Source organism: Ursus arctos, unplaced genomic scaffold (assembly GCF_023065955.2).
Source record: "Ursus arctos isolate Adak ecotype North America unplaced genomic scaffold, UrsArc2.0 scaffold_15, whole genome shotgun sequence".
Taxonomy (NCBI): Eukaryota; Metazoa; Chordata; class Mammalia; order Carnivora; family Ursidae; genus Ursus; species Ursus arctos.
Genome location: NW_026622819.1, coordinates 57,616,231 through 57,640,685, shown reverse-complemented (window position 1 = coordinate 57,640,685; position 24,455 = coordinate 57,616,231). Strand labels below are relative to the sequence as shown.

Genomic DNA, 24,455 nt, shown 5'->3' with positions numbered 1-24,455 from the left:
ACACAGCCCCGTCTCGGGCTGCTCCCACCCAGTGAGCTGCCGGCTCCCACGGCCTTATTTACGACCCAGGGGGGAAAAAAATCTATCAACTCGGAGCGAGCCGCTAATCAGTTTACTTGGTTGCCTCGGGTCTTCCGATGTAATTATAATTCCTACTAAGGCACTGGTGAGTGTCAGACTCATTTCACCAACTGCTGCAGACACGATAATCAAAGCGCCAGAATTCCTTTGTTCCAAATCCGGCACAGACGAGGCTCACAAGGTATGCTTGGGAGGGAAGACTGAGCACAGGATTGTTTTTTCTCACCTCCTCTCCTCTCCTTCCTGCTTCCTTCCTTCCACAGATCAGGGAGAAGCTGCTGGAATGTCCCATATGCAGCTGGAGACAGACCCGTACCTGCAGGGCTGCGAAGGTGGCTCCCACATGCTCACGGGCCAGCCAGAGAAGCCTTGTGACGAGGCAGGAGCGATGCCCAGGGGAGGCTGCTGGCTGCTTCCCAGAGACCTCACAAGGTGGCATTTACCTTGGCACATTCCCCAGCCTCTGGCCCCTAGCCTCGGAGGTGCGGAAACCTGATTTCGCTGGCACACCCAGAAGGGACCCATCTGTCGGGAGAACACTCTCATTAACCCAGATCATGCGACCAAAATATAAACCACACTGAGAAATGGAGCTGCTGTGCAGAACAAGGGCTGCTGAAGTCATCACGAGCAGCACTCTCTTCCCCTGAAGGCACCTTGTACTAATGTGTCCCGGGAACCTAGAAGGGTCCAGGATGCTGTCGGACCTCTGGATGCCTCAGGCTCTGACGGCTGCATCCTGTCCCCGGGAGGGAGACAGCTGACACCACAATCACACGGGCAGGTCCCTGGTCGGGGCAGGACTTCCCTGGACGGATTCAGTGTGAACTCTGCCAGCTGACTTCTGGCTCCTGAGCTGTCCTCCTCCAAACCCAAGATGACCAAATAGCACTGGACTCAGACTCCTTCCCCAGGCAGGACCCATCCCACTGACATGGGGCCCATTTTGTCTGGGGCAGGCCTGGCTGTGGTCTTTATACTACTTACGTCTTGTGCTTCCCCAAGAGTGTGGCATTGTCGCTGGGCCAGCCAGAGACAGCATTTTCTGCACCCTGCCCCCCCACCCCGCCCTTCCACCTGGGTGGGGTTATATGTCCAGCTCTCCCCAGTGAGATCTGAGCGCAGTGATGGTTGTCACTGCCAGGTCACAGTGGTGAAGAAGCAGAGTGCCATCTGTACTCCCTTCACGTAGAGCTAAAGGAGGCCTGACGATTGGTGGAGTGATGAGACGGAAGGAGGCTGGGCCCCGGCATGACCACACAGAAGAGAGTTCCTTGCCCATCAGGAGCACCCACGTGGAACAGTTATATGCACGGTAAGTAAAATGCTATGTGGTAATCCACTGAAATACCAGGGTCTATTTGTTACAACAGCTAGTGTTACTCTAATGAATAAATGTTCTATTCTCGGCCTGCTTCCCTGAGACCACAGTCATCATCCAATGGAGCACTAAACCTTCAATCACCATCACTTGTGTCACTCCTAAAGGCGGCTAATGGTGAGTTCTGTGCATGCGTTTTGCTTTCCGAAGTTCTAACTTGATTCCCACCCACCCTCCTCCCAGATATGAGCTGATCTTCCTTACAGATCTCAAGCCACAGGCATCGCATGGCAAGCAGAATTCTCAAAGCACAGAGATCCCTACAAATAAACCAACAACAAATGACTGGAATGTTCTTTCAGCCTGGAAGAGCAGTTTAAACACACACACACACACACACACACACACACACACACACACACACACACGCAGACTGGAGCCAGACAGCCTGGGCTGTAGAGAGGGAGAAGCAAATATGACCTTCATCAGAATGGGGATGCAAATAAATTTCACCTGTCTCCCATGCCAACTGTAATCAATTGGTAGTGGCTGCCTGGAGAGCTGTGTTAAGAAGGATGCTGAGGTCACATGGTGGCACTGAAGGAAACAGTACTATGATGGGTGATCAGCGCCTGCCACAGGTAATGGACACGGAGTGAGAGCACAGGCCAGGAACTGCCATACTGGCATTAGAGACTAGGATGTGTTTGCAGAGGAGCTTATTTTCATCAAGTTTTATAGCCTGAGACTCCCTGGGTCAAACCCTAACAACCAAAACCCTTGTGAACCCTCAAATGAGTGCCTGCTCTGGAGTGGGTATTTTATCCACACTTTTCTAATTCATCCTCACAGGAGAGAGGAGACCTTAGGAGAGAGGAGACCTTAGGAGAGAGATGAAGGTCCTTAGGCTCGGAGAGAGGAGGTGACTTACCCAAGATCCCAAAGCCCAAGAAAGGCAGAGCCGAGCTCCAGACCAGGGCTGCCTGGCTTCTAAGTATGTGCGCCGCACCATTACAAGGGACACCTCTGAAATCAAGTCGGGTCTGGAATGAGAGGAGCAATGTATGCTAGGCTTTCGGTCTGGCTGCTGCCCACGGACATGTTAGGGCGAGGTGGGAGTCGGGGGAGAGGGTCTGTCTCCCAGAAAACTCACATGGAAGTCATGTAAAGACCAAATAGATTTGGGGTTTGAGCTTCCTACAGCCTCCCCTTGCCTCTTGAGTTGGTTTATTGTTCCTCCACTGTTCTGGAAGAAGGCCAAGAAAGGCAGGAAGGGAAGGCGAAGGAATGGGAGATTCTCGTGTTGTCAGTTCCAATGACGTGTGAGCCACTGGGGTGAGATCCTGGGCCCGGCAGTCAGGAGAATGGGGCTAAACCTGCACTGCTTCAAGTTGGCTGTGCGACTGTGGGAAGCAGCTTTTGTGAGCCTCAATTTCCCCAAATGTCAGATGGAGCTAATACCAGGAAGTAGGTGTAGAGTCTCTGAGTGACGGTGCTACAGAAACGAAGGGACACACAGGTCTGGGTTCCATATTGTGCCTACACTTACCACCTCGGTGACCTTGGGTAAGTCACTTCTCCTCTCTGGGCTTTCGTTTCATCACCTCTAAAATACATATGGAAACAGCAGCTACCTCATAAGATTGCGTGACAATTAAATGATGATTTAGGGGGTGTGCCCAGCACGGCGTCTGATATTCTACGCACAGTAGCACGCCTTCTCTCTCTGTCTCGGTTTCCGCCCTTTGCAGACTGCACATGGTGCTTTGTAACCTCGACCAAATTCGGCCTAGGATCTGTCCATCCCTCCATGTTCTCACTCACCCTGTGGCTTTGTTCAGTTCTCCTTTCTACCTGGATTCCTTTCCACACGTTTTGGCAGCAAGAACAATCGTGAGAATAAAAAGGACAACACCAGTGAATCCTCTATCGACTCCTTGCTATGGGCAGGCGGCCGGCTACCCTCACTCTACGTGTTTACATTGTCTTCCATACTCTTATGACCCCTCTTCCTCCCTTCCTTCATCCCCTCCTTGACTTTGGTCCAAAGTTTGGAGGAATAGTAAATCAACTCCAGAGACGGATAAAGGCTGTAGGCAGCTGTAATCCCCAAAAGCATTCCCATTACCTCCTCCGATCCTGAGCTGCCTGGAGAACAAACTCCCACCCTTGCTCCATTTACACTTTATTTTCCGTATTCTTCCCAAGGAACAGATGTCATCAGGATTATTAACCTCTCCAGACACACAAAGAAACCAAGGGTCACGTGGTAACTTACCTAGGGTCACACAGCCAATGAGAAGCAAGTCTGAGATTTAAATCTAAGACTGTTTGGTTTCCAGCTCTTATTCCTTATTCAACACAACAGCAGCTAAATGCAATTGCTCACAGGTCATCCCCATCCTGCTGCCCAGTGATGTGTGATTTATTCAGGGGACCCCGGGGGCTCAGAATTCTAAGACCAGGGTATCCAAGACACATCCAAATCACATGTGTTCCATCAAAGGGTGATATGCAGTCTGCGGTCTATCATTATTCACTACTTTTTATGTTAATCTCTCCACTAATGGTAGAAATAATACATGCTACTGGTATTATTACTATTTATTGAGCCCTTACTATAGACCACATACCTAAATGCCACAAGAGCTCTACAGCGTTGACATGTGATTATGCCTGTTTTACCATGAATGGAGAGAGAGGCCCTACAGGTGCCTCGAACTTATCCAGGGTAGAAGGTGGGCTGTGGAGGCACTGAATTTGAAACAGACTCTGTAATCCCTCTCAGGTTCAGGGGGAGGCACTTGCTGCCAAGAAGAATGTCTCCAGGGGCAGGACATGCCTCTCATTCCTGATGCACCAGACATGGTGCTGAGGAGAGAGGCATGAACATTCCAGAAGGAGCTGGTGGGACCTGCCATTTTCTCCACCGTTCCCTGTGCTCAGTGCAGAATCAGGGCAGAACGTGGTCCGGCCGGGGTGACATCCAGGGGGCTCCCAGGAAGTCTTCCCAGCCTGTCGGAATAGAAGGGCGGCTGCACTGCCCATGCTGGTCACCGTGCAGGTGCAGGGGCATTCTGATGGGACAGGGAGCTGCCTGATGACCCTGTGTACCTTTGGAGGCGGGACATTTAAATTGATGAGCTCATCCAAGAGTATAGCCTATGTTCTGCTGCCAGGTTATTCTTTCATTCCACAAATATTTATGGAAGACTGTGCAGCAGGCACGGTGCTACACTTCGTCCTGGGAATGCCAGTGTCACAAAGGCAGCCTGTACGAAAATGATTCTGAAAGTGCCAACCATGGATAAATCTAGAGGCATGAACTGATGTGTCTTATTCTTTCCTACTGCTGACAAATGTATCTGGGGGAATTCAAATTCTCAGGGTTAGAAATCCTGCTGTGTAGCTGACTAGCTGCTGACTAGCCAAAGAAGATAGACTGAACAAAGCAAAGGTTAGCCTCGAATCCACCAGTGCCTCTACCACCATTACTACCACCATCATCCCACCACCGATGCTACTACTAACACCACTATTTCCCCGCCACCATTATATTGCCAACATCAACTCTACTATTATCACCACCATTACTGACACCACCTCTCAACGTACCACCACCATCACACCCCATCACTACCACCACCACCCCATCATTGTTATCCCTACTAAAATCATCACAGTTGCTGCTAACATCATCATGGTCCAGCACCACCATGACCTACCAGCACCACCACGGCTACTTTAATACCACTATTCTCACTGTCACTGATATCTCTGCCATCACCAACATTATCCCTGTTATAACTGTCACCACCACTAATTACACTGTCTGCCTTCAGCTATCACCATCGTCATCGCTACCACCACCACCACAATCACCGCCACGAGCATCATCACCACCACCACCGAAAACATTACCACACCTGTGATCATTATCATCATCTGAATATTAATACCGACCATTTATGCATTGCCTTACACTTTATAAACACTTGCATTCCCGTGATCTCATTGAATCCCCATGACAACCCAATGAGTTGATATCACGATTGCTGTCATTTCACAGATGAAGAAACTAACACAGAGAGAGGGGGTCAGACAATTTGCTTCAACCACATAGCTTGTAAAGGGTGAGCCAGGACTGGCCTTCAGTTCTATGTCACCCAACATGCCATTCCTTTTCTATCAACTCTAAGCTGTTGCGAAATTACATCCAATGCTCTATGTTTTTGCACAAAATCACGGTCTTTGACGGTTCAGATCCTATGGATATGCTGAGGGGAGCCTCAAAGTTGTGCCCAGGCTTCTGGCTACATTAATCCCAATTAGGGAATCCCAAGTCCTCGCGCATCTCAGTGAAATATTAATTCAAGCCACCAAGTGCCCAATTATGTGCCCAGAATGGTGTTGGACTTGTTGGAGAATCTCAGAAGGGTGGAAAGAAGGTTCCAGTCTCTGAGGAAAGTGTACTCTTACTGAAGAGCCAGGGCATGTTTATGGGGAGCGATTATAGAGCAATTCAAGGCAATCAATTGCTAAATCGTGCAGGACAAGCAGTGAGTTCACTGGGAGGTGGGGAGGTGGGAGCAGCTGTGGGCTGAAGCCATCCGTGGGAGACTTCTGGGAAGACAGCGTGAGGGTGAGAGGGGACAGTCTTGGTCCCCACTTATTTTGTCCTTTCCTCATCCTTCCTCTCTACTACCTTTCAAGACCTTTCCCTTCCACCTTCCTGAATGTGGGCATCTGACTCTGGTTTCTGCCTCCATTCTGTTCCCTCACATTTCTAGTGATGACCTTTGTACTGACTTCCTCCAAGTCACAAAAGTGCAAAACATCACTGTCGTTTTTATTCCTTCTCCTTTCTTGTCATTTACCTCAATGACGTTGCTCATACTCTTCCATCTACGCGGAGCTTTACTAACCTACGTTCCTGCACAGGCCAGGCCCTTGCTCTTTAATCAGCCTCAAATGCTACTTCTTTCAGGCCTCCTCCCTGATTCTTCAGCCCCAGCCTCAGACAGAGACGCCCTTTCCTCCTCTGAAACCCCACAGTATAGCACAATCTGCAACTGGGCAGAAGTCGAGGCTCAGATACAATCTCGTCTGGTGATTAAGTGGGCAGGCGCTGGAGTCAAACCATCTGGGTTCAAAGGCTGGCTTGGCCACTTCAGAGAGGTGAGGCGTTGGACATTTCCTTCTGTCCTCCGTTCTTCAGTTTCCTAACTGTAAGGCACTGCAGCCCAGGATTAATGCCGACGTCCTCGTGATGCTGTAAGACCTCAATGAAACCGAGCGGCTAGACTCTCTGGCACATAGTTGGAGTTCTGCAGATCTGCTGTTAATATTACTGTCATCAGAGTGAAGCTCCTTGAGGACAAAGACAGGACCCTACACCACTAGTCTTCCGGCGGCTTCTTTATTGGGGGGGGGATGGGAACCTGACTTAGCGCCAGTATAGGCTATACGATGTGAACCAACGCACAGAGTGGTTGCTCTGGAAGGTTAGGAAGTCCCAGGGATGGTGGAACAGTTGCACAAGGGGAGGGCAGATGGCATAGGGGAATAGGCAGTGGGGAGTGGAGGATGCTTCTGAAAAAGTCAGGACAGGATTCAACACTCAGTCTTTAGTTCCAGACCCTCCCACGCCCTCCCCACAATGCACCGCGGCAAGGGGGGAGGAGACGACACATATCTGCAGTTGGAGTGGGTCAGAGTTGGTGGGAATCCTGGCTCTTCCACCAGCCATCTGGAGGGACTTAGCCAAGTCACTTCCTCCAGAGCTCCAGCTTCCTTATCTGTAAACTGGGGGACTGAACGTTACTTCTCATAGTATGAGGCTTCATGTGTTATAGGGAGATAACCACAAGACTGGGTTGTCGTAAGGATTAAATTAGTTTAATATAGCAAAATCACAGAATAGTAGTTGGCAAAAAATGTTATATAAATGTCATTTGCTTTTATTATTCTTTTTCTTATTATTATGAGAGCTTTTAAACTAATATTTGTGTTGTTATTATTATATTTGTCAATACCTTGCATAGTGCCTGGCGTATAGTAGATCCTCAATAGAGATTGGTTTTTTTTTTTTTCCTTTTTCCTATCTGGTTCCCACCCTGATGCAAAAATACCCAATGGACACATTCAAGAGATGCTTAAAGCACCAGCAAAGTAGAAGCATCAAAAATTGTAAAAAAAAAAAAAAACAAAAAAAAAAAAAACAAAATGTGTTTTGAAAGTGTATTATCTATTTTTTTTTTAATCATCAAAGTAGTCATCGTGGAAAAAAATCCAAATTTCATTCCACTTCCTTAGACTTATTTTACTGTTTCTGTTGTGAACTGTCTAAGTGGTAGTTGGTAAGGTGGAGGGAAGGGGCAATACAATCATGTTAGCTGTAGGACCTTGTAGGCTTAGAGTCCTAATCTAGCCCAGGGGCTGGTAGTGCGCAAAGGAGAAAGGAAAGGAAGTGAGCCCCCTGCTGCCCCTGCTAGGTGAGCAGGGAAGCCTCTGGAAGAGATCCTCTGCTGAGTGTGCAGTTTGGCCATCTGGGGAGAGTGGCACATGGGTGAGTGCCAGGGATGGAGAGAAAGGCCAGCCTCAGCCTCACACGGAAGCCGAGTGCTGCGTGGCCCTCAGAACCCTCCCTCAGCTGCCAGCAGAGCCCTCCTCTCTCTTGGGGTGCAGGGTCTGCATGAGTGAGGAGGTGAGAGGGCTAATGGGAGATGGGTGGCTGTCACGTTTGGTTCCCAGGGGCTCAGAAGCCAGCCGCTGTTGTTCAACCCCTTCTTGGGCCTCCGAGGCCTGCTTGTCCTGGCCTCGGGCTGGGGGAGGAGGCATATGGTGGGGTGCCTTGGTATCAGACAAGCTTCAAAGCCTTGCTCTTGAGTCACTAGGCAATCATAGAACCTCCCTGAACCTCAGTTTCCCAATTTGCAAAGGGAGACTAACACTACAAGCATCAGAGGGCTACCGTACAAGTTAAAGGGGTCAGGTATGCAGAGGGTCTGGGACATACAGGCCCCGAAAAAAATCTGAATCCCTCCTCAAGCAATGCTTCCCTATCCCTCCAATTTCTATCCCAAACAAGCCTATGGACCTTGCACGAGTCCCGCTTAATCGTTTAGCGCAGGAAGCTTCCTACGACAGTCAGGAGGATTGCCTGTGGGTTTTCCAACAGAGAGGTCCTACTAGGCCCCACGGAAAAGGCATTTAACTTCCATGCTTCAGGCTCTTCCTCTGTCTATTGGACTCCTGCTAACTCCGTCATACCTTCTGGCTTCAGACCCACACCAAGGCTTTGTACAGAAACCAGGCTGCCAGCCTCCTCTGCAACCTGGAGCAAGGTCAGTATCCCTTGCGGAAAGAGGTCTTTAGTCCACACGGCTCTGCCTGCCCTCTGTCCTGGCCCATGTCTGAGATTCAACTCGCTGAAGACTCAGAATGCCTCCTTGTCCTATCTTCGGGTGGCACAGAACTTGGAGGTACAGCCAAGGTGAGGGCTGGCAGAACCAAGATCCGGGATCTCACTTGGCTGGAATAACATTTCAAATCAGTAAATTAAAACTTAATGGGCATATAGAGCCCTGCACTTCTGTTTTATTTTAAAAAGAAAGAAAGAAAAGCTTGATTAAAGAAATGTTCATCTGGGGAGATCTGACTTCATAGTAATTCACGTGAAGACAAGCAGGACTGGGGAGGCCTGGGCTTCAGATCCCAGATCGGATGCTCGGGCTGCGTGACTACGGGTGAACCACTCGCCTCCTCGGGGCTCCGTTTTGTTGTCTTAAATGAGACTCAAACCAGGAGGCTTCAAAGGCCCCTTCCAGTGACACGTAAACTTAAAAATATACACGTAAGCACACACATACGTCCTGTAATCTGTGCTCTAGGTCAGTGGGTGCAGAAGCCACCTGGAGATTGTAGTAAAATGTAGGTTCTGATCCAGTAGGGACCTGAGTCTGCATTTCTAACAGGCTCCCACATGGCACCGAGGCTGCCTCACCCTCCTCACAACCTTGGAGGGACTTACTATCAACATCCCAATTTTCTAGATGTAACAGTGAAGGTTCACAGAGGTGAGGGGCCTGCTTGAGGTCACAGAGGTAACAAGCTGCAGACCCAGGGCTTACATCCAGGCCTAGGAGTATATGCCCGTCACTGCACCCCCCCCACCCCACCCCGCAGATGTGTCATACAGATGTAGGCCAAACTGTGGCCAAGGACAGAAAAACCCAGTGAGGTAACAGAAAGCAGATACACCAGCGACATCTCGTCTTGGTTTCCTTTACAGAGATGACCGTGCATCAATTGACCGAGACCTCCCTGCCTTTCTGGACCATGTGAAGACACTGACTGATTCTGGTTCCCGATTTGGAAGGTCTGAAAATCTAACATACTTAGAGATTTAAGTGCTCGATCCTTCACTGACAGGCTATGACGGCTGCAACAAAGGGAAAAGAATTTAGTTCCATAAATGATTAGAGCAGAGGAGCGATGTTTAATCCTATTAATGAATTTGCTAATTGGCCTTCTGCCCCCAATCATTTCATATTTAGGCTTTTGCAGTGTCAGATTAAATGGAAACAGATCCAGGGGTGGTTTGAGATGAGGCTAAAAGCATTTTGCTCAGGGCCTGCAGATGGCTCAGTTGTTCTGTATGGCTAATGAGGTCTATCCCTGAACGCCTTCTCCCCAACATCCACTTTCCCCATTTGGGCTGTTCTTCCTTGAAGCAAGACCAGGAGGGAGGGGGGATGGTGTGGCACCTAAGAGCTCAGGCTCTGGGGTCAGCCAGAACTGGGCACTGCTATGGACGAGCTGTGTGATCCTGGGCAAGGAGTTTCCCTCCTTAGAACCTCAGTTCCTCACCTGCAAAATGGGAGCTGTAATAGGGTCTGTCCTCCAGGGCTGGGGAGAGGTTAATAAAATAACGTGGGGAAAGGGCCGAGCACCGTGCCTGGCAGAGAGCAGCAGTCAACATAAACTACTATTATTATTCACTCAGATGATCCCCATTTTCCTATCTCACCATTGGGAATTTCTTTCATCATCTAAAATTGCCAGCTTCCCATAGGGGTTACCAGAGGAACTGCCAGGGACTCCAGTGGCCAGGGTTGTGATGGCCCTGGGTCCCAGATGGATGGAATCAGAGGCTGCAGTTCGAAGGGACAGAGCTTCTCAAGGACTGCCCAGTCACGGTGCAGATGAAGCAACAGAGGAGGAAGGGACCTGCTGAGATGGGGTAAAGGCAGCAGCAAAGCTGGTACTATCCTGAGTTGCTAAAACCATCACATCTTCTGTAAAGCACTGTGTTCGCTACCTGCTTGACCCCATACACAACCTTGAAAGGGAGACGCAGTCATTATCCCCATTTTACAGAGAAGGAAACTGAGGCCCAGAGAGGTTCAGCTAAGGAGTCACAGAGCCAGAGTTTTAACCCAGGTCTTCCTTTCATGCAGTGGTCCTAACCATTCTTGCAATCCTGTTCCTAGTCTCCTGATTTGAGCGGAGTGCGGTTCCCATTTCCCTCACTGGCCCAGTGAGGATTCCTGCTTGGCTTGGAATCACAAGAATTAATCCTAAATTCTGCTCCCACGGCTAGGGTATAGGAAGCCGGCGATATTCCTACTGATGACAGCAACTCTCTGAAGGTGACCTATTGAAAATACTCCCTGGAGGGAGGGGAGCACTTAAAGATAAGTCAACTTTGTTTGAAGGTCCCAAGACTCTCAGTCCAAGTCAGTCAGTCTCTCTCTCTCTCAGTCCCTTTCTCCCTCTCTCCCTCTCTCTCCGAAACACTGCTCACTCTCTGCCTGATGAATGGGAACATCGACTCCAGGGCCATTATGCAGAACTTTGCAGCGATTCTCCCCATGAGCAGACCTGGATTTCTCGTCCGTGCTGCCGCATTCCTGCACTGCTTGGAGCCGTCAAGAACACACACCTGATCCACCCATCCTTACCTCCACACGGCCAACATCGATCAACTCTGGACCCATTAGCAAGCCTGACAGAAACCCTGGAATAAGACTCATTCCCTTAGAGCTAGTCAGAGAGATAAACGTATAAATCCATAATCACAAAATGTTCACGATTATAGCAGGGGGAAGTGGCAACAGCTGCAGAGGTAACAGGAGACAGAGAGATGTGCTCTCTCTGCAGGAGCCTGGAAGAGGGTGACCCTGAATGAGGTCTTGAAGGATGTGTAGGAGTTCGCCAGGCGAATGGGGAGGTGGAGGTGGAGGGTGAGCGGAAGCCAGAGTGAACCTTGGGCAGATGTAATATCAGGGAAGCAATGCTGAAGGACACTTAAGAGATTGCTTAGGGAACAAATAAATGGATGGACAAATATACAGGTTCCTGATTTCACCCAGACAAGGTAAACATGAACCTGAAATATACGGGAGGCATTCTGGATCAGTCCTTGCTTTAGTTTTTTTTTAATGAATCAACAAACGAGTGAAAGCAGAGATACTCTCCCATCTTTTCACCTTCCCCCAAATGCTACACACCTACTGATATCCAAAAATTACCAGGACGCTTCTTGACTGAATTTATAATTTTTAGCTTTCTAAGAAGCACTTAATGTAAGTTTACTATTAATGATCTGTACCGGGGCTTCCTGTACCTCTGACTCCTTCCAAGTTTCATGGTGGATGGCTTAGATGTAGCTTTGAGGTGGAATGACAATCATTGCTCTTCATGCAAAGACAGTCTTTCATTATCGCCCTCCTAGGACTTCATTGCTCATTCGTTAACTGATGGATCCATTCATTCCTGCATGCCCTCGTATCTTCAGTCATTCCTTCTCGCATTCACTCGATACTTCCTTTGCTTCCTTTCATTCATTCATTTATTCCTCCATTCTTTCAATCATCCATTCTTTCACTCGCTTGTTGACACACACACTCACTGTTCATTTACACATTTATGAAGCATTTATTGAGCAAAGCCTCTCCAGGTATACGATGAGGTCCAAGACTGTCCCTTGCCAGGTACCGGGCTGAAAGCCTCCTCATATTAGGCAGTAATCCCTCACTTCTATCTTTCAGTCTTTCCACTTCCCTCTTTCTGTTTGCCTGGATCTCCATGGAGTTTCTTCCGGGATTGAGGGCCCAAGAACTGTGCCTGGCACTGGGTGTGGGCTCCTCATTCTTTTGTGACTACTAGGAGCTGGGGAGTAGGAACACTGTTCTCAGCATCTCCGTGCTAAATGGTAAACAGATTCAGTACATTTTGTGGACAAAGCCAATTCAAAGCCAGCAGACCAAATAAGAGAATTCATTCCAGGCAGAGGGCTGGTAACTGAAATTCCAGCGGGAAGCTAACTTTTCCTGCAGGGTCTGCAATTCTAGAAAATAACAGAAAGCAGCCAACCATTCCATTATTTATCATTTCCTCCAGAAAAGATGTTTTGAGTACCTACTATGTGCAAGAAACCAAGCTGGGGACTGTGAGGAATGATTCAGTTGAGCTCCCTGCAAGAAGCCGACACTCTGGAGTGGGGGGAGGGTGAGGTGGAGGGGGAGTGGAGGGGGGCGGGGGGGTGGGTAACACCTCCATCTAGTGCCCAATTCAATACATGACTCAAGAGTCATGAGAACGCACACCTTAAAAAATCGGGGAATTTAGATGGGAGAAATCACTGCTTCTCAGGGCGTAGGGAAGGCTTCTTGAGTGTGGAAAGAGCTGAGTGAGGTCTTGGGATATGGGTGGAATGATAACTATTGGACTAGGAGATGGGGAGAAGAGTAACACAGAGTGAAAAGAATGGACAAAGGCGTGGAAGCGGCGACACTGCCCCGCACACACACCTCTGTAAATTAGCATGCCTCTCTTACACATCAGGAAACTGGCACTTCCAAGGTGAAATGATTTGCCAAAGGTCCTTTGAGACAAGGGCTGTGTGACAGCAGGGTCACTGCTTCTCTCCGCCTCACTGCCTCTCCTTGGTTTCCCAGATCTTGAACGTGCTGCCCAATTAATGAACTACAAACATAGCTTCATCAGGAACCCTCTGGTTCCATAAATTCTCCAAGGTGCTCACTGATGTAGGAATCAGGGAACCTGTTCCATATTTGTCTCCAACTTGCCATGTGGTCTTAGGAAAAGCATCAGATAGCTGTGGGATTTAGTCTGGTCATCTATTCAATCAGCACTCTGGAGATCCCAAGCTCAGACCTTCCTGAAGGTTCTGAAGGCTTTCTCTTGGTAGTGGAGGACTGATAGCCTGTTTGCTTATAGGTAAAAATCTCCACTGAGATAGCCTTGGTCTAGTGATGTTCTCCCTAAGTTATCTTGCCCCCCAACAGGGCCAGCAGCTGCACCCCCATCATCCTTCTCTGGCCACCCCCCACCCCAACCCTTCACAATTATTCTTTAAAGCCCAGGGCAGGTATGAAAAGCAGATACAAAACCCTGGGAGCCAGAAATTCTACCTAGGACGGGGATGCAGAGGTTGAATCCCCCAAAGCAGGACTTTTCTCATCTTAATGAAAGACAAACAAAGATCCCAAACAGAGAAAGAAAATGAATTTGAACGTTATTATTCAGCGACACAGCTCTTAAACTAATTTAGATTTCAGCTGCCTTCAGGAAGCTCCCCCTGAACACCCAGCTTGAGCTAGGCACGTCTCTCTCTCTCTCTCTCTCTCTCTCTCTCTCTCTCTCGGTACTAATCACGTGGAGCTTTTGCCCTACTAAAAAAATGTATATGTGCCACCAAATTATATTTTGGAAACATGCAGAGCATTTGTTCAGCAGCCTGTGTTGTTTTCAGGACCAGCCACAGAGTGGAGGTCAGCGGGGGCTGCAGTAGCAGGACCAACATGTGTGCATCCAGGGTTTGGGGTCCTAGTTAACCTGGACGGCCCTGGAAGAGGGCTCCAGAAATGAGCCGTTTGGACTCCCGGAGGCACTGGCTATTTCCAGGATGGCCTTATTCTAGGCATTTGGAAGCCACAAACAGTAGAGCCATAAACTGAGCCGTAGCTAAAATGTGCTGACCACTTACTACGTAACAGAGCCTGTGCTGACCGTTTGACTTGCATCATCCCTGACATGCCCACAACACAGCAGCGATTTTAAGATGGTAACTACTGCTGTCCCTGTTGTACGGTGGAGGATAGCAAGGCTAGTAAGTGGTGGAGCCTGGATTTGAACCCAGCAGGGAGATCAATTCCTGAATTGAAAACCTCCACCACCCTCTTCCGACTGCTTCGAATTAGATCTGAGCCTGATGTCTCAGAGATCGTAGTAGCAGTTCCCGTAAGAGCGTCAGCACGAAAAATCTTCAAATTTGAGAACAGGATGGAACTCGAGGAGAAACTGAGACCCCAAGGGGGTAAGGGATCTAGCCAGGAAGTGGCCCCTGACCTCTGGTCTCTCCAGCCCGTTTCCAAGCCCCCCCCCCCAGGAAAGGTCTTCTGCTGATTAGTATTCCACAGAGGAAGATGGTAAGAGAAGACGGATCGTCAAAAATGTCGGGAGAAATGTACACGGCTGGAGCCCTGGACAATTCAGCGTACGTGGTGGAACTCTGTGCAAGAGGGGCTGACCACCCGGGGATGGGGCAGCTTGGCATGGCGGCCTGCCCAATAGCCTTGACCTGCTGTGAGCTTCAAACAAACGTTGTCGCGAGAGTTAAATAATAAAGTGCAAAAAAGCACCCTGCACTGTGCCAGGCACACAGTAAGGGAGGGCTCACTGAATGCTGTCACCCCCTCTTCTCTTTCATAGGATCCTCAGGGAGAGCAAAGAGCTCTGGCCTCTGGGAATCCTGTGGGAATTCACCCGGGTGACCTGGAATTTCCTGTGGGAGAAGGGAATGTCTGAGCTCTTAATCTTTGCCCGACCCTGTGCAAGGAGCTCCATATCTATCCTTCATATTTTCATGTCCTTACAACAATCTCCCTTGGGTCCCTGGGGGCTCAGCCCACACTGTATATGAAACAGGGTCCTCCTTCCCCCTACTTCCCCCACACCTGGTTTCCTGCCTAGAGGTAGTATTCTCACCCACTTTATGGATGAGAACACAGGCTGAGAGAGGTGAAGGCTGGCCTGAGATCTCAGAAGGAGGGAGCGATGAAGCTGGGATGCGCGCCCAGACCCCACCGGACTCCAGCGCTCAAGATCTTTCTGTGACACCTAGCTGCCTCCCAGAAGAGCCACAGGCATTGACAATATTTTAAAGCAAATCCCTGGGTTTCTTATTCCACAGTCCCCTGGCCTCTGGGACCTCATAGTGGTCAGATAAATGATGGGGATTTGGTGCTGAATTCTGTTTCCACACAAGTAATATCTGAGGATCCGAATGTCAAGGTCCTGGGCCAAGGCTTGCAGACCGGCCTGCCCAAGACTGGTAAAAGGGCAAACAGACCCTTCCGTGCCAGAAGGATGCATAACTCATGTGGCCCTAGACCCGTGTTCTAGGATGTAAACACCAGTCCAGCTTTATTACCTAAGATCTACACCCAGAGATCTCATTCCTCAGTGCTCAGCCAGCCTGATGTCTCTGGAAGCTGGGTCAGAGGCCTGGACACTTTGAGGACAGGTTACTCATGAGGAACTCTGATGCAGACTGGCCTCATGAGTCAGGAGAGACCAAGCAAGTCCTAAGAGCAGACTCACTGAGCACCAGTTCTAATCACTACCCGGCATAAAGATTGGGAACTATAGCCCCTACCTATAACCAGAATCTGAGCTCCAATGGCAGAACTTGAAGGTTTAAGTGTCAGGTTACTTAAAATCCTTCTACCACTCACAGCAAGATTTGAGCATTAAAAAGAAAACAAAACCCATCATTTTCTTTCTTCCTAACTGCATCCTGTCCTTCCATTCCAACAACCAACTTTCTAACTGCTGGATAGGAGGCCTGCATAGTCCCTGATGGCATAACATATGTTTGCCCCAACTTCACGTGGACCCATTTGACAACTGTCCCGCTGGCGAGACTGGGCATGTCTCAGCTGGGGCAAGGCACCTATGGAACAGGGGGGATCACGCTTTCTAACCCTTGACAGAAGCACGCTGTTCCATCCCACCTTGACAGTGCCCTCTGTTCCCCAGCGGCTCCCAGAGCGTGGCAGCACCCTTGTGATGCCCTCGCTGATAATGACTCCCCCAGCCACCAGGACATGAGCCCTGGGAGTTGTGCCACCTGGCAGCAGCTGATTCCTTTTGGCTTGCAGAGGTTTATTGGGGTGGGCAGACAGAGCACCCTCTCCCTGAGGATGGACTCCTAGGTCTGCACAAGCACTGCCACCCGGAGGAGTGTGTGAACATGTAAGCACCCTCGCTGGGTGCCCACAGTTGCACAATCGCCAGCCGTCATGGGAACCAAAAGAGCTTCCCAACATTTCCACCCAGACAATCCAGTCACCCCCACCTGTGAATCCGACTCTTCCTTCTGCTCCTAGAGATTTCCAGGAGTGTCCTGGCCCCTGGAGCCCCAGAGGGGATCTCCCCCACCCCTGGGGCCAGCGCCCACTCTGGCTCCCTCCTCTGCGCGGTCAGGACATTCACACCAAACCTCCCGCCAGGTTTCTTACTCCATTGGATGCAAGAACCTGCCCTTGCTCCTCGTGCAGAGGAGGGTCCAGGCCGAGGGAGGCAGGTGGCACACCCCAGCTTGGCACCGAGCACCCCCAAACCCAGCCAGGGGAACAAAAGGAAGAAGGAGGTGGCTTACCTTTAGAAGGTCGCCTTTGTTTGGTTTGCAGAGACGAGAAGGTGCCCATGACGGCCCCCATGGCAGCGAAGACTTGTGTGCGACTTGGGACCCCTTGCCCTGCCCCTCCCCTCCCCTGGAAAGAAATCAGTGTGGCTCCTCTACTCCGAATTGGAGGAGGGAAAAAAAAAAAGCACCCGGCAGCTCGCCTGCCTGCAGCTTGGTATTCAGCGAGCGTGGGGCTGGGGCGCTGGGAGCCTTTTCTTTCCTTCTTCAGCCCCGCACATGCACTGACTCACAGGGCCAGCCGCTCCCGACGAGCCTTCGGAACCGGGCCGGGCCGCTTCGCGCGCCACGGGCCGAGGACGCTGCCCCGCAGCCTGGTCGGTGCCGGACACGGGGCGGCGCGCCCGCCGGCCGAGGCTCCCGAGCCAGCGGCGCGTGCGGTGCGGGAGCCGCGCTCCGCCCGCCCCTGCTGCCGCGCGCTCCGCTCCCCTCCCGGCGCTCGGGCTGGCTCTCGGGGGCCGGGTACCAATCATGAATGAACAGAGCCAGGGACAGCGCGGAGCGGAGCCGCGCGCCCGCCCTCCTGCCCGCGCTCGGGGAGAGTCTGAGGCGCGCGGAGTGGCCGGCGGGTAACCCCGGCGGGGCGGGGCAGGGGGCCGGGCCACGAGGGGCGCCTGCAGCAGCCCCGCTGCCCACCGCCCCGCGCGCCCGCGCCTGCCGGGCCGTGCGCACCCCCGGGCTGCGCCCCTGGGCGCACAGACCCGGGTAGGCACCTGGCTGATGGGTGGGGTTCAGGGGGCAGCCTTAGATTGTTCCAGGGAGTGTGTGTGTGTGTGTGTGTGTGTGTGTGTGTGTGTTGCGCAATTTCATTTGACTTCAAGGGAAATCTTATTTAACCCACTGCCTGAATTCATGGGGTGGGGAAAAAAGTCTATCCCACCCAGGGAGAGATGAAAAACGTATCTAATTGGGTTGTCATGGGAGGAAGGGTCCCTCCTGCTGCTCCAACGCCAGGGCCACCTTCTGATGACTGAGAATCGGGGTGGGTAAAGGAGCCCCTTTGGACACTTGCTTTCTCTTTTTTGTTTCTCCGTTCACTCTCTCTCTCCTTCATCGTTCTACCTCCCCTCATGCCCCCCAGTGATTTCTTAGCCATCAGCTACGAGGCAGGCTGTGAGTTAGTGCTGAGGGGGTAACCGCTGAATTTAAGAAACAGTCTCCCTGCTGTGAGTTTTCACTCCAGATCACACAGAACCCCAACCCCTGTTTCGGGGTCCCATGCGAAAGGACAAAGTTTGGGTTCACCCCTACGGGTTTTCCTCAGCTCCCTGTGGTGCTGAAATGTAAGGTCTGCCCCCTGAAAGCCTGAGTTGGAGCTGCATCTTCCAAGTAGGAGCTGCCTGAGTTCCCACTATACACTATGCCTGCAGATCATAGGTACCCCAACATATGGCCTCACAAACACACACATACACATAGTCACACAGAAAATGTGGGCACAGTCCCACAAGTCCACACAGACTTTGCTGTCATACACACAGACACACTCAGCCCATGATACGCTCACAGGTGCATCCACAGGACCCCACACAAGATCCAGATACAGGAACACACAGTGCAAAATGGCATTACCGTTACCAACATCCACACAGGCTTAAAGCCACACAGGCACATACATAGTCGAATCCCAAGGATACAGGGTCCCTCGGGAGCTGTTTCCCCTCATTCCAGTCCATCAGCTGCCCTTTCGGGGACAAAGGTAGCCTGAGACTTGGCCAGGGACCCTGAGCAGTTTTCTTTACCTATTCAGCGCTTAATGCTTTCTCAAATCCAAACACATGTCGTATTTTGTGCAACAGGGAAGGTGTACTTAATAACATCTGTCCCTTTCATTTGCGTTGCCCTTTGCCATGGTATAACCCACATCGCCCCCTGCCCTGTGAGTTAGACAGGTCATGTCTAATCATGACTGCAAAGAGAAACTGAGGCTTACTGAAGGTAAGCAATTTGCCTGAAGTGACTTAGCCAGAATGTGGGATTAGAACTTGGAGTCCAGGGCAGTGTCACCACCTCCTTTGACAGGTGAGGACACTGGGGACCCCTGAGCTGGAGAGATCTCCTCTGGGCCCAACCAGACTCAAAGCTTCAGCTCTCATAACTGCCACGACTTATCTGTCTGTGTCCGTAAGCCTAGAAACCTGGCTGATGGAGCAGGAGCGGTAGAGGCTGGTCCCCTGCCTCCCTCCTGCACTCCTTGCTGGAGAAGAAGGGTGGGGGTGGGGTTGAAGCCAAGAGTCAGGAAAGGACCCATCAGTGTGGCCAGGACTCAAGGAACAGAGGAGGGATCCTTGCTGGGGAGAGGGTGGTGCAGCCCTAGGATCACTGGACTCTCGGGCATCTGTTCATTTCCGTGCTACCTGAAGACCAGGACCAACACTTGCGAGGCTATAGAAGGCTAGGATGTCATTCCTGCATTTCCGCATGACCCCATGAAGAAGCAGAGTAGAGATGAATTGGTCCACGTTACAGATCGGAGATAGCAAAGTACCTCTGGAGGGGTTCACGACTGGCTGCTTCCGAGCAGTGGGAATCAAGTGAGGTCACCAAGATGAAGTCCAAACTGCTGAGTATTAATTATGAGGTCCTTTTGTGGCCTAGCTTCATCTACCCATCTCTCTGCTCTTCGGTGCTCCCTTGGGGGCTCTGGCCACACAGACCCTCCCTAGTGCCCTCTATGGTTGTGCTTCAGGGCCTTTGCATGTGCTCTTCCCTCTGCCTAGACTGTTCCTCACCCTTTCTCCATCTGGTGACTTGCTGTCCATCCTTTGAACATCTAATTCAAGTGTCATTTTCTCCAACAATCCCTTCCTGGCCCTGAATTGGTGTCTGCCTCAGGGGTTCCTGCAGCACGTGGGGTTTTGCCCCTCAGAAAAGTCATCTCCTTGGTTCTCATTGTCCCTTTCCTGTCTGTCTCTCCCTCCACACAGAGGGTTCCTTAAGAGCAGGGACCACTACAGATTTAGCTCTATGCTGTCTACTTGACCTCTTGTTTCTGACAGGGGTGGAGTCAATCTGTGCTGAGTGAATGAATGAATGAATGAACTAATTTTCTTTGCTCAGTGACCCAATTATTAAGTAAAAACTGGTGATGACCAGATCATCCTAGCTCTTCAAAGGAGGAAGCACTCTTCCACGTAAAGATTCACTTATTCGGCAAATATTTATTCATTCCCAGGTCAACCATGTACTGGATATTTACATGCACAACAGCTCCCTTATTCCTGGTGATGCCCTGTGTGGTAGGCATTATCGATAGATAAATGGACACACACACACGTGCACAGTATGATGCAGCAGACATTTTTCCGTGAAAGACTCACAAAGAGTACATCTCGGGAGGAATGCACGTCAAGAGAGAGAAGACAGCAGACCCACTCCTGCCTCTGGGAGACTTGCCACAGACAGCAGAGAATCGTGTGGGCAGTGTGTCCCGCTGTTCCCAGCATGTACTCACTAAGGCCATCTTGCCAGCCCTGTCCAATGGGGGCTCCCTGGCTGTGGCTCCTTCTACTCTTGGAGGTGAGCTAGCTCCTGCCCCATGTCCAGCTCTGATCCCTCCCTCACCTACCCTCTTATGGACCGAAAGTTATGTCTCCTCCAAATTCATATGTTGAAGCCTTGGCCTCGAGTGTGGCTGCACATGCCAGAGATGGGGCTTCTGAAAAAGTAATCACAGCTAAATGAGGTCATAAGTGTGGGGTCTTGATCTCATGGGATTAGTGTCCATAATGTCTCATGGGAGCAGACATCAGAGAGCTCCCCCAAGCCCTGAACACATGACTAAGGGAAGGTCTTGTGAGCACACAGGGAGCAGAAGGCAGCCATCTGTAACCCAAGGGGAGAGCTCTCACCAGACACCCACCTGGATCTTGGACTTCCAGTCTCCAGAACTGTGAAAAATACATTTCTGTTGTTTAAGCCCCCAGTCTGTGGCGTTGTGTAATAGCAGCCTGGGCTGAGTAATACACACCCACGGCGCCTGTCCACGCCCTCAGAAAGCTCTGGAGGCAAGGTCTCCCCATCCCTCTGACATAAGCACCCCCGGAGGACTCCTTAAGATGCCCCTGGAAGGCTGTTCGGGGAGGAAGGGGTGAAATGGTCAGAGGCCTGCAGGGGTCCCGTTCAGACATGCCCGTGCTTGTCTCTGTAACACACAAGCCGTGTTTGTTCTCTCCCCTCTTCTGTCACACACTCACTCAGTCTTGTTTCTTTCCATCCTTAGGGGCCGGGGCAGGTCACTGAGTTCCCACCGCCCATGGGGGCAGCAGTGTCAGATGAAGAATGTGGGTCTGGGGGTGCTGCTAGACCTGGCTTCCCATGCTGGTTTTGCTGCTTTTTAGCTGTGTGACTTGGAGCCTGACGAGTACTTTCTCTGAACCCTACTCTCACCTTCCATGGACTATGTGAGTACCTACCCTGTTGTGCTGCTGTGAAGACTCGGAGGTGATGTCAGGCCCTTAGTAGGTGCCTGGCACCCAGTGTGGCCAGTTGTGGACGGTGGAAGGCCACTATCACTGTTGCTGTGGGCCAGGTACCGTGCTGGGTTAGAGGGGTATAGAAATGAGTCAGCCACAGCCCTTCCCCTTGGCTTCCATCTTTGCTCTTCATCTGTTTCATAGGAAATCTATTCTCAGGGTCCCCATCTGGTATTAAAAGACTCAGATTAGTTAAGGAAGGGAATGTGGTTGGCACCTGATTATGTGCAATTCAGCACTATGCTAGCTGCTGTCTTGTACCATTTCCCAAATGTTCTGCATGCATAAGTCTGGCCGCCTCAAATAGATCCTGAGTTTTTAGAAAGCAAAGCAAGCACCCCTCTCCCTGCCCCCAGCCACCATGGCTGAGCCTGACCCAGGACATCCTGAGTGTTCTGCAAATGCTCACACTGAGATCATTAGGGCAGGGGAAAGGGCACCATCATTTAGCCCTGGGATCAAGTCCCATTTCTCTTACTAAATAAATGTACCTCTGGGCCTGGGCTGCTTCTCTCTGAAACATGAACAGGGTCCTTTCAAGGGTTGGTGTGAGGATTGGGTCAGATAAAGTAAAGGGAAAATACTTCATTTCTCAGCAAAGCACTCTGCAAATGTCGTTTATTATATTTTTTGCTCTGGGGCCTATTTAGTTATTCATTCATTCAACAAATATTTATTAAGCATTATCTACCTGCCAGGCACCATTCTAAATAGAGGGACCAACAATGAACAAAGAGGCAGGAGTCCCTGTCCTCGTGGAACTGGTGAGCTAGGACCGAAGACAATCAGATCCTCTTATTATAAACTGTGATCAGGCTGGGAGGAAAGAGGGAGCAGATGAGTTTGGGTGAAGTGGGGTGGGGAATGCTCAGAGCAACCAGGTAGGATAAACCTTTTGCAAACTTATGTCAAAACTAAGTATAGATCCTCAGAAGGCAGGAGTTAGATACAGCTTTCAAGTCAGGGAGATCAGGTTGCAAAAGCTGGGTTTGTTTTGTGACCTCAAGCATGTTATTTGACCCGTGAGAGCCTCAGTTTCTGCAATCTACAAGCAGAATAATTCCACCAACCTCCGTTGCAGGGTGAGGCTGAAAGTGATCACGATTACAAAAGTGCCTGGCATAGGGTCTCCTGCCTAGAACACAGTCCGGGCTCAGAAAATGCTAACTCCGTTCTTCCGTTTCCCCTTCCAGTCTTCTTTGCAAGCAACTTCTTCCCCACCTTCCCAGAAGGAAGAAAAGATCTTGGAATAGGACTTGGGCTTGAGAAATGCCTCTCCAGGGCCACATCCATGGCCTCATCTGTCAAGGTTGATCGTGACCCTTCAGGGAGCAGGGCTGATGCCAGGGAAGCCAGGTCACAGGCTCTGCCTTTGATGTCCCGATGGCTACACTGCCCCAAGGGCTCCGCCTTCATGCTGTAGTGCTGGAACAGTCTCCACCGGGGGCTGAAATGAGTTCAGACAGAGTGCAGCCACCCACGCAGCCCAGACACTTGCAGCAAAGCCCTTCCAAGTTACCCAGATCCAGCGGGGGGGGAGGACATTCCAGAGCATCCTGGCTTGCATTATCTGAAGCAACATACATAATGTGTCCTGGAGACCAGAGAAGTCATGGGGGCCAACCCTAGGCCAGGCGCAAGGTAAGTACTTCATGAAATTGATCAGATGACTCTCTGGGGGTGGATGGAAGGCTGGGTAGAAGGAGGAAGGGTGGAGAGGGAGGTGGATTCAAATATGTTCAAATAAACGTTTAAGTACCCAATGAAACCTGTGAACCTTCTCCCCCCAAATAGCCATGCATTCCTGCACACACACTAACATCTTGCATAAAATTTTATGGCATTCACAACTCTCCCACATGAAGCACATCCATGGATACTTAGTTAAGAAACTCTGCACTATAAGGGAAAGATTATAATTAGGGATTTGATACAGTAAGTTCTTAGCAGTGCCACTTTAACTTCTTTGAGCCTCAGTTTCAACATCTGTAAAATGAGTGTAAGTAATTGTGCCGATTTCTTGGGGCTGTTGTAAGGATTAAATGAGAAGAAGCATTCCACTGCTCTAGTGTAATGCCTGGCAAAGCTCAGTGAGAGGTGCCATCATTGTTAACATCCTCATTAAACTTCATTCACTCACTCACTCACTCACTCACTCACTCATTCGGTCACAAGGTAGTGAGTGCCTCCTGTTCCATCACACCCTGAGATGGTCTCTGGGGTCCAGAAGTTTATGCTCACTTGCTTGAGACCCTTACAGTCTAAGGGGGCCATGGGCAGACGATAACAGCTCAGATTTCAGCAAGAGAGAGTGGGAATGACTTCTCTAGCTCTGTTGTTGAGAAAAGCAACCCCTGACTCTGGCCAGACTGGCCAGCCCCACTCAAAGTCCTGGGAGGTGCAAATGTTTAGACTTAGCAAAGTCAGGTGCCTAGATCAGCCTAGGAGGGCAAAGGTCAGGGTGGAAGTGGGGTGGAGAAATCAAGGCTGGAGGTAGGTAGAAAGGGATGGAGCTGCAGGTAGTGGAGGTGAGAGTCAGGGGCAGAACAGGACTGAGATGGGGTGGGGGGGGCCCTGGACAATTGTCATAGTGTTGTGATACTGAAATGGCTGGGGCAATGAGGACAGAAGTTCTAAAGTGTGTGCAGAATATGGATCCATAATCTCCTTGGGGAAATATGCGGGAGTTTGTCATGTTCACTTCCCTCCTATGTAATGATTACCTTAACAATGGTAGCCACTGTCTTTGGAGTTTTTACTATGTGCCAGTTTTTCCTGGTCCCATTAATCATTTCAGTAAGGTAGGTATCCTCATTATCACCCATTATATATATGATACAAC

At 50.4% G+C, this 24,455-nt stretch overlaps 1 protein-coding gene across 4 annotated transcripts in view; it reads right to left on the bottom strand.

The window, feature by feature from the left end:
- The window catches only part of KCNIP1 (potassium voltage-gated channel interacting protein 1), a 332,036-nt gene that overhangs the window by 191,055 nt on the left and 116,526 nt on the right, over nt 1-24,455 (bottom strand). For 2 of the 4 annotated variants that reach the window (XM_044388573.3, XM_044388574.3), the window contains exon 1: nt 17,094-17,154. The exons of the other annotated variants lie outside the window; for them this stretch is intronic. In XM_044388573.3, coding sequence (XP_044244508.1) covers nt 17,094-17,154 — 61 coding nt within the window. Of the gene's footprint in view, nt 1-17,093; nt 17,155-24,455 lie in introns of those variants that run through there. 4 annotated transcript variants of the gene reach the window in all.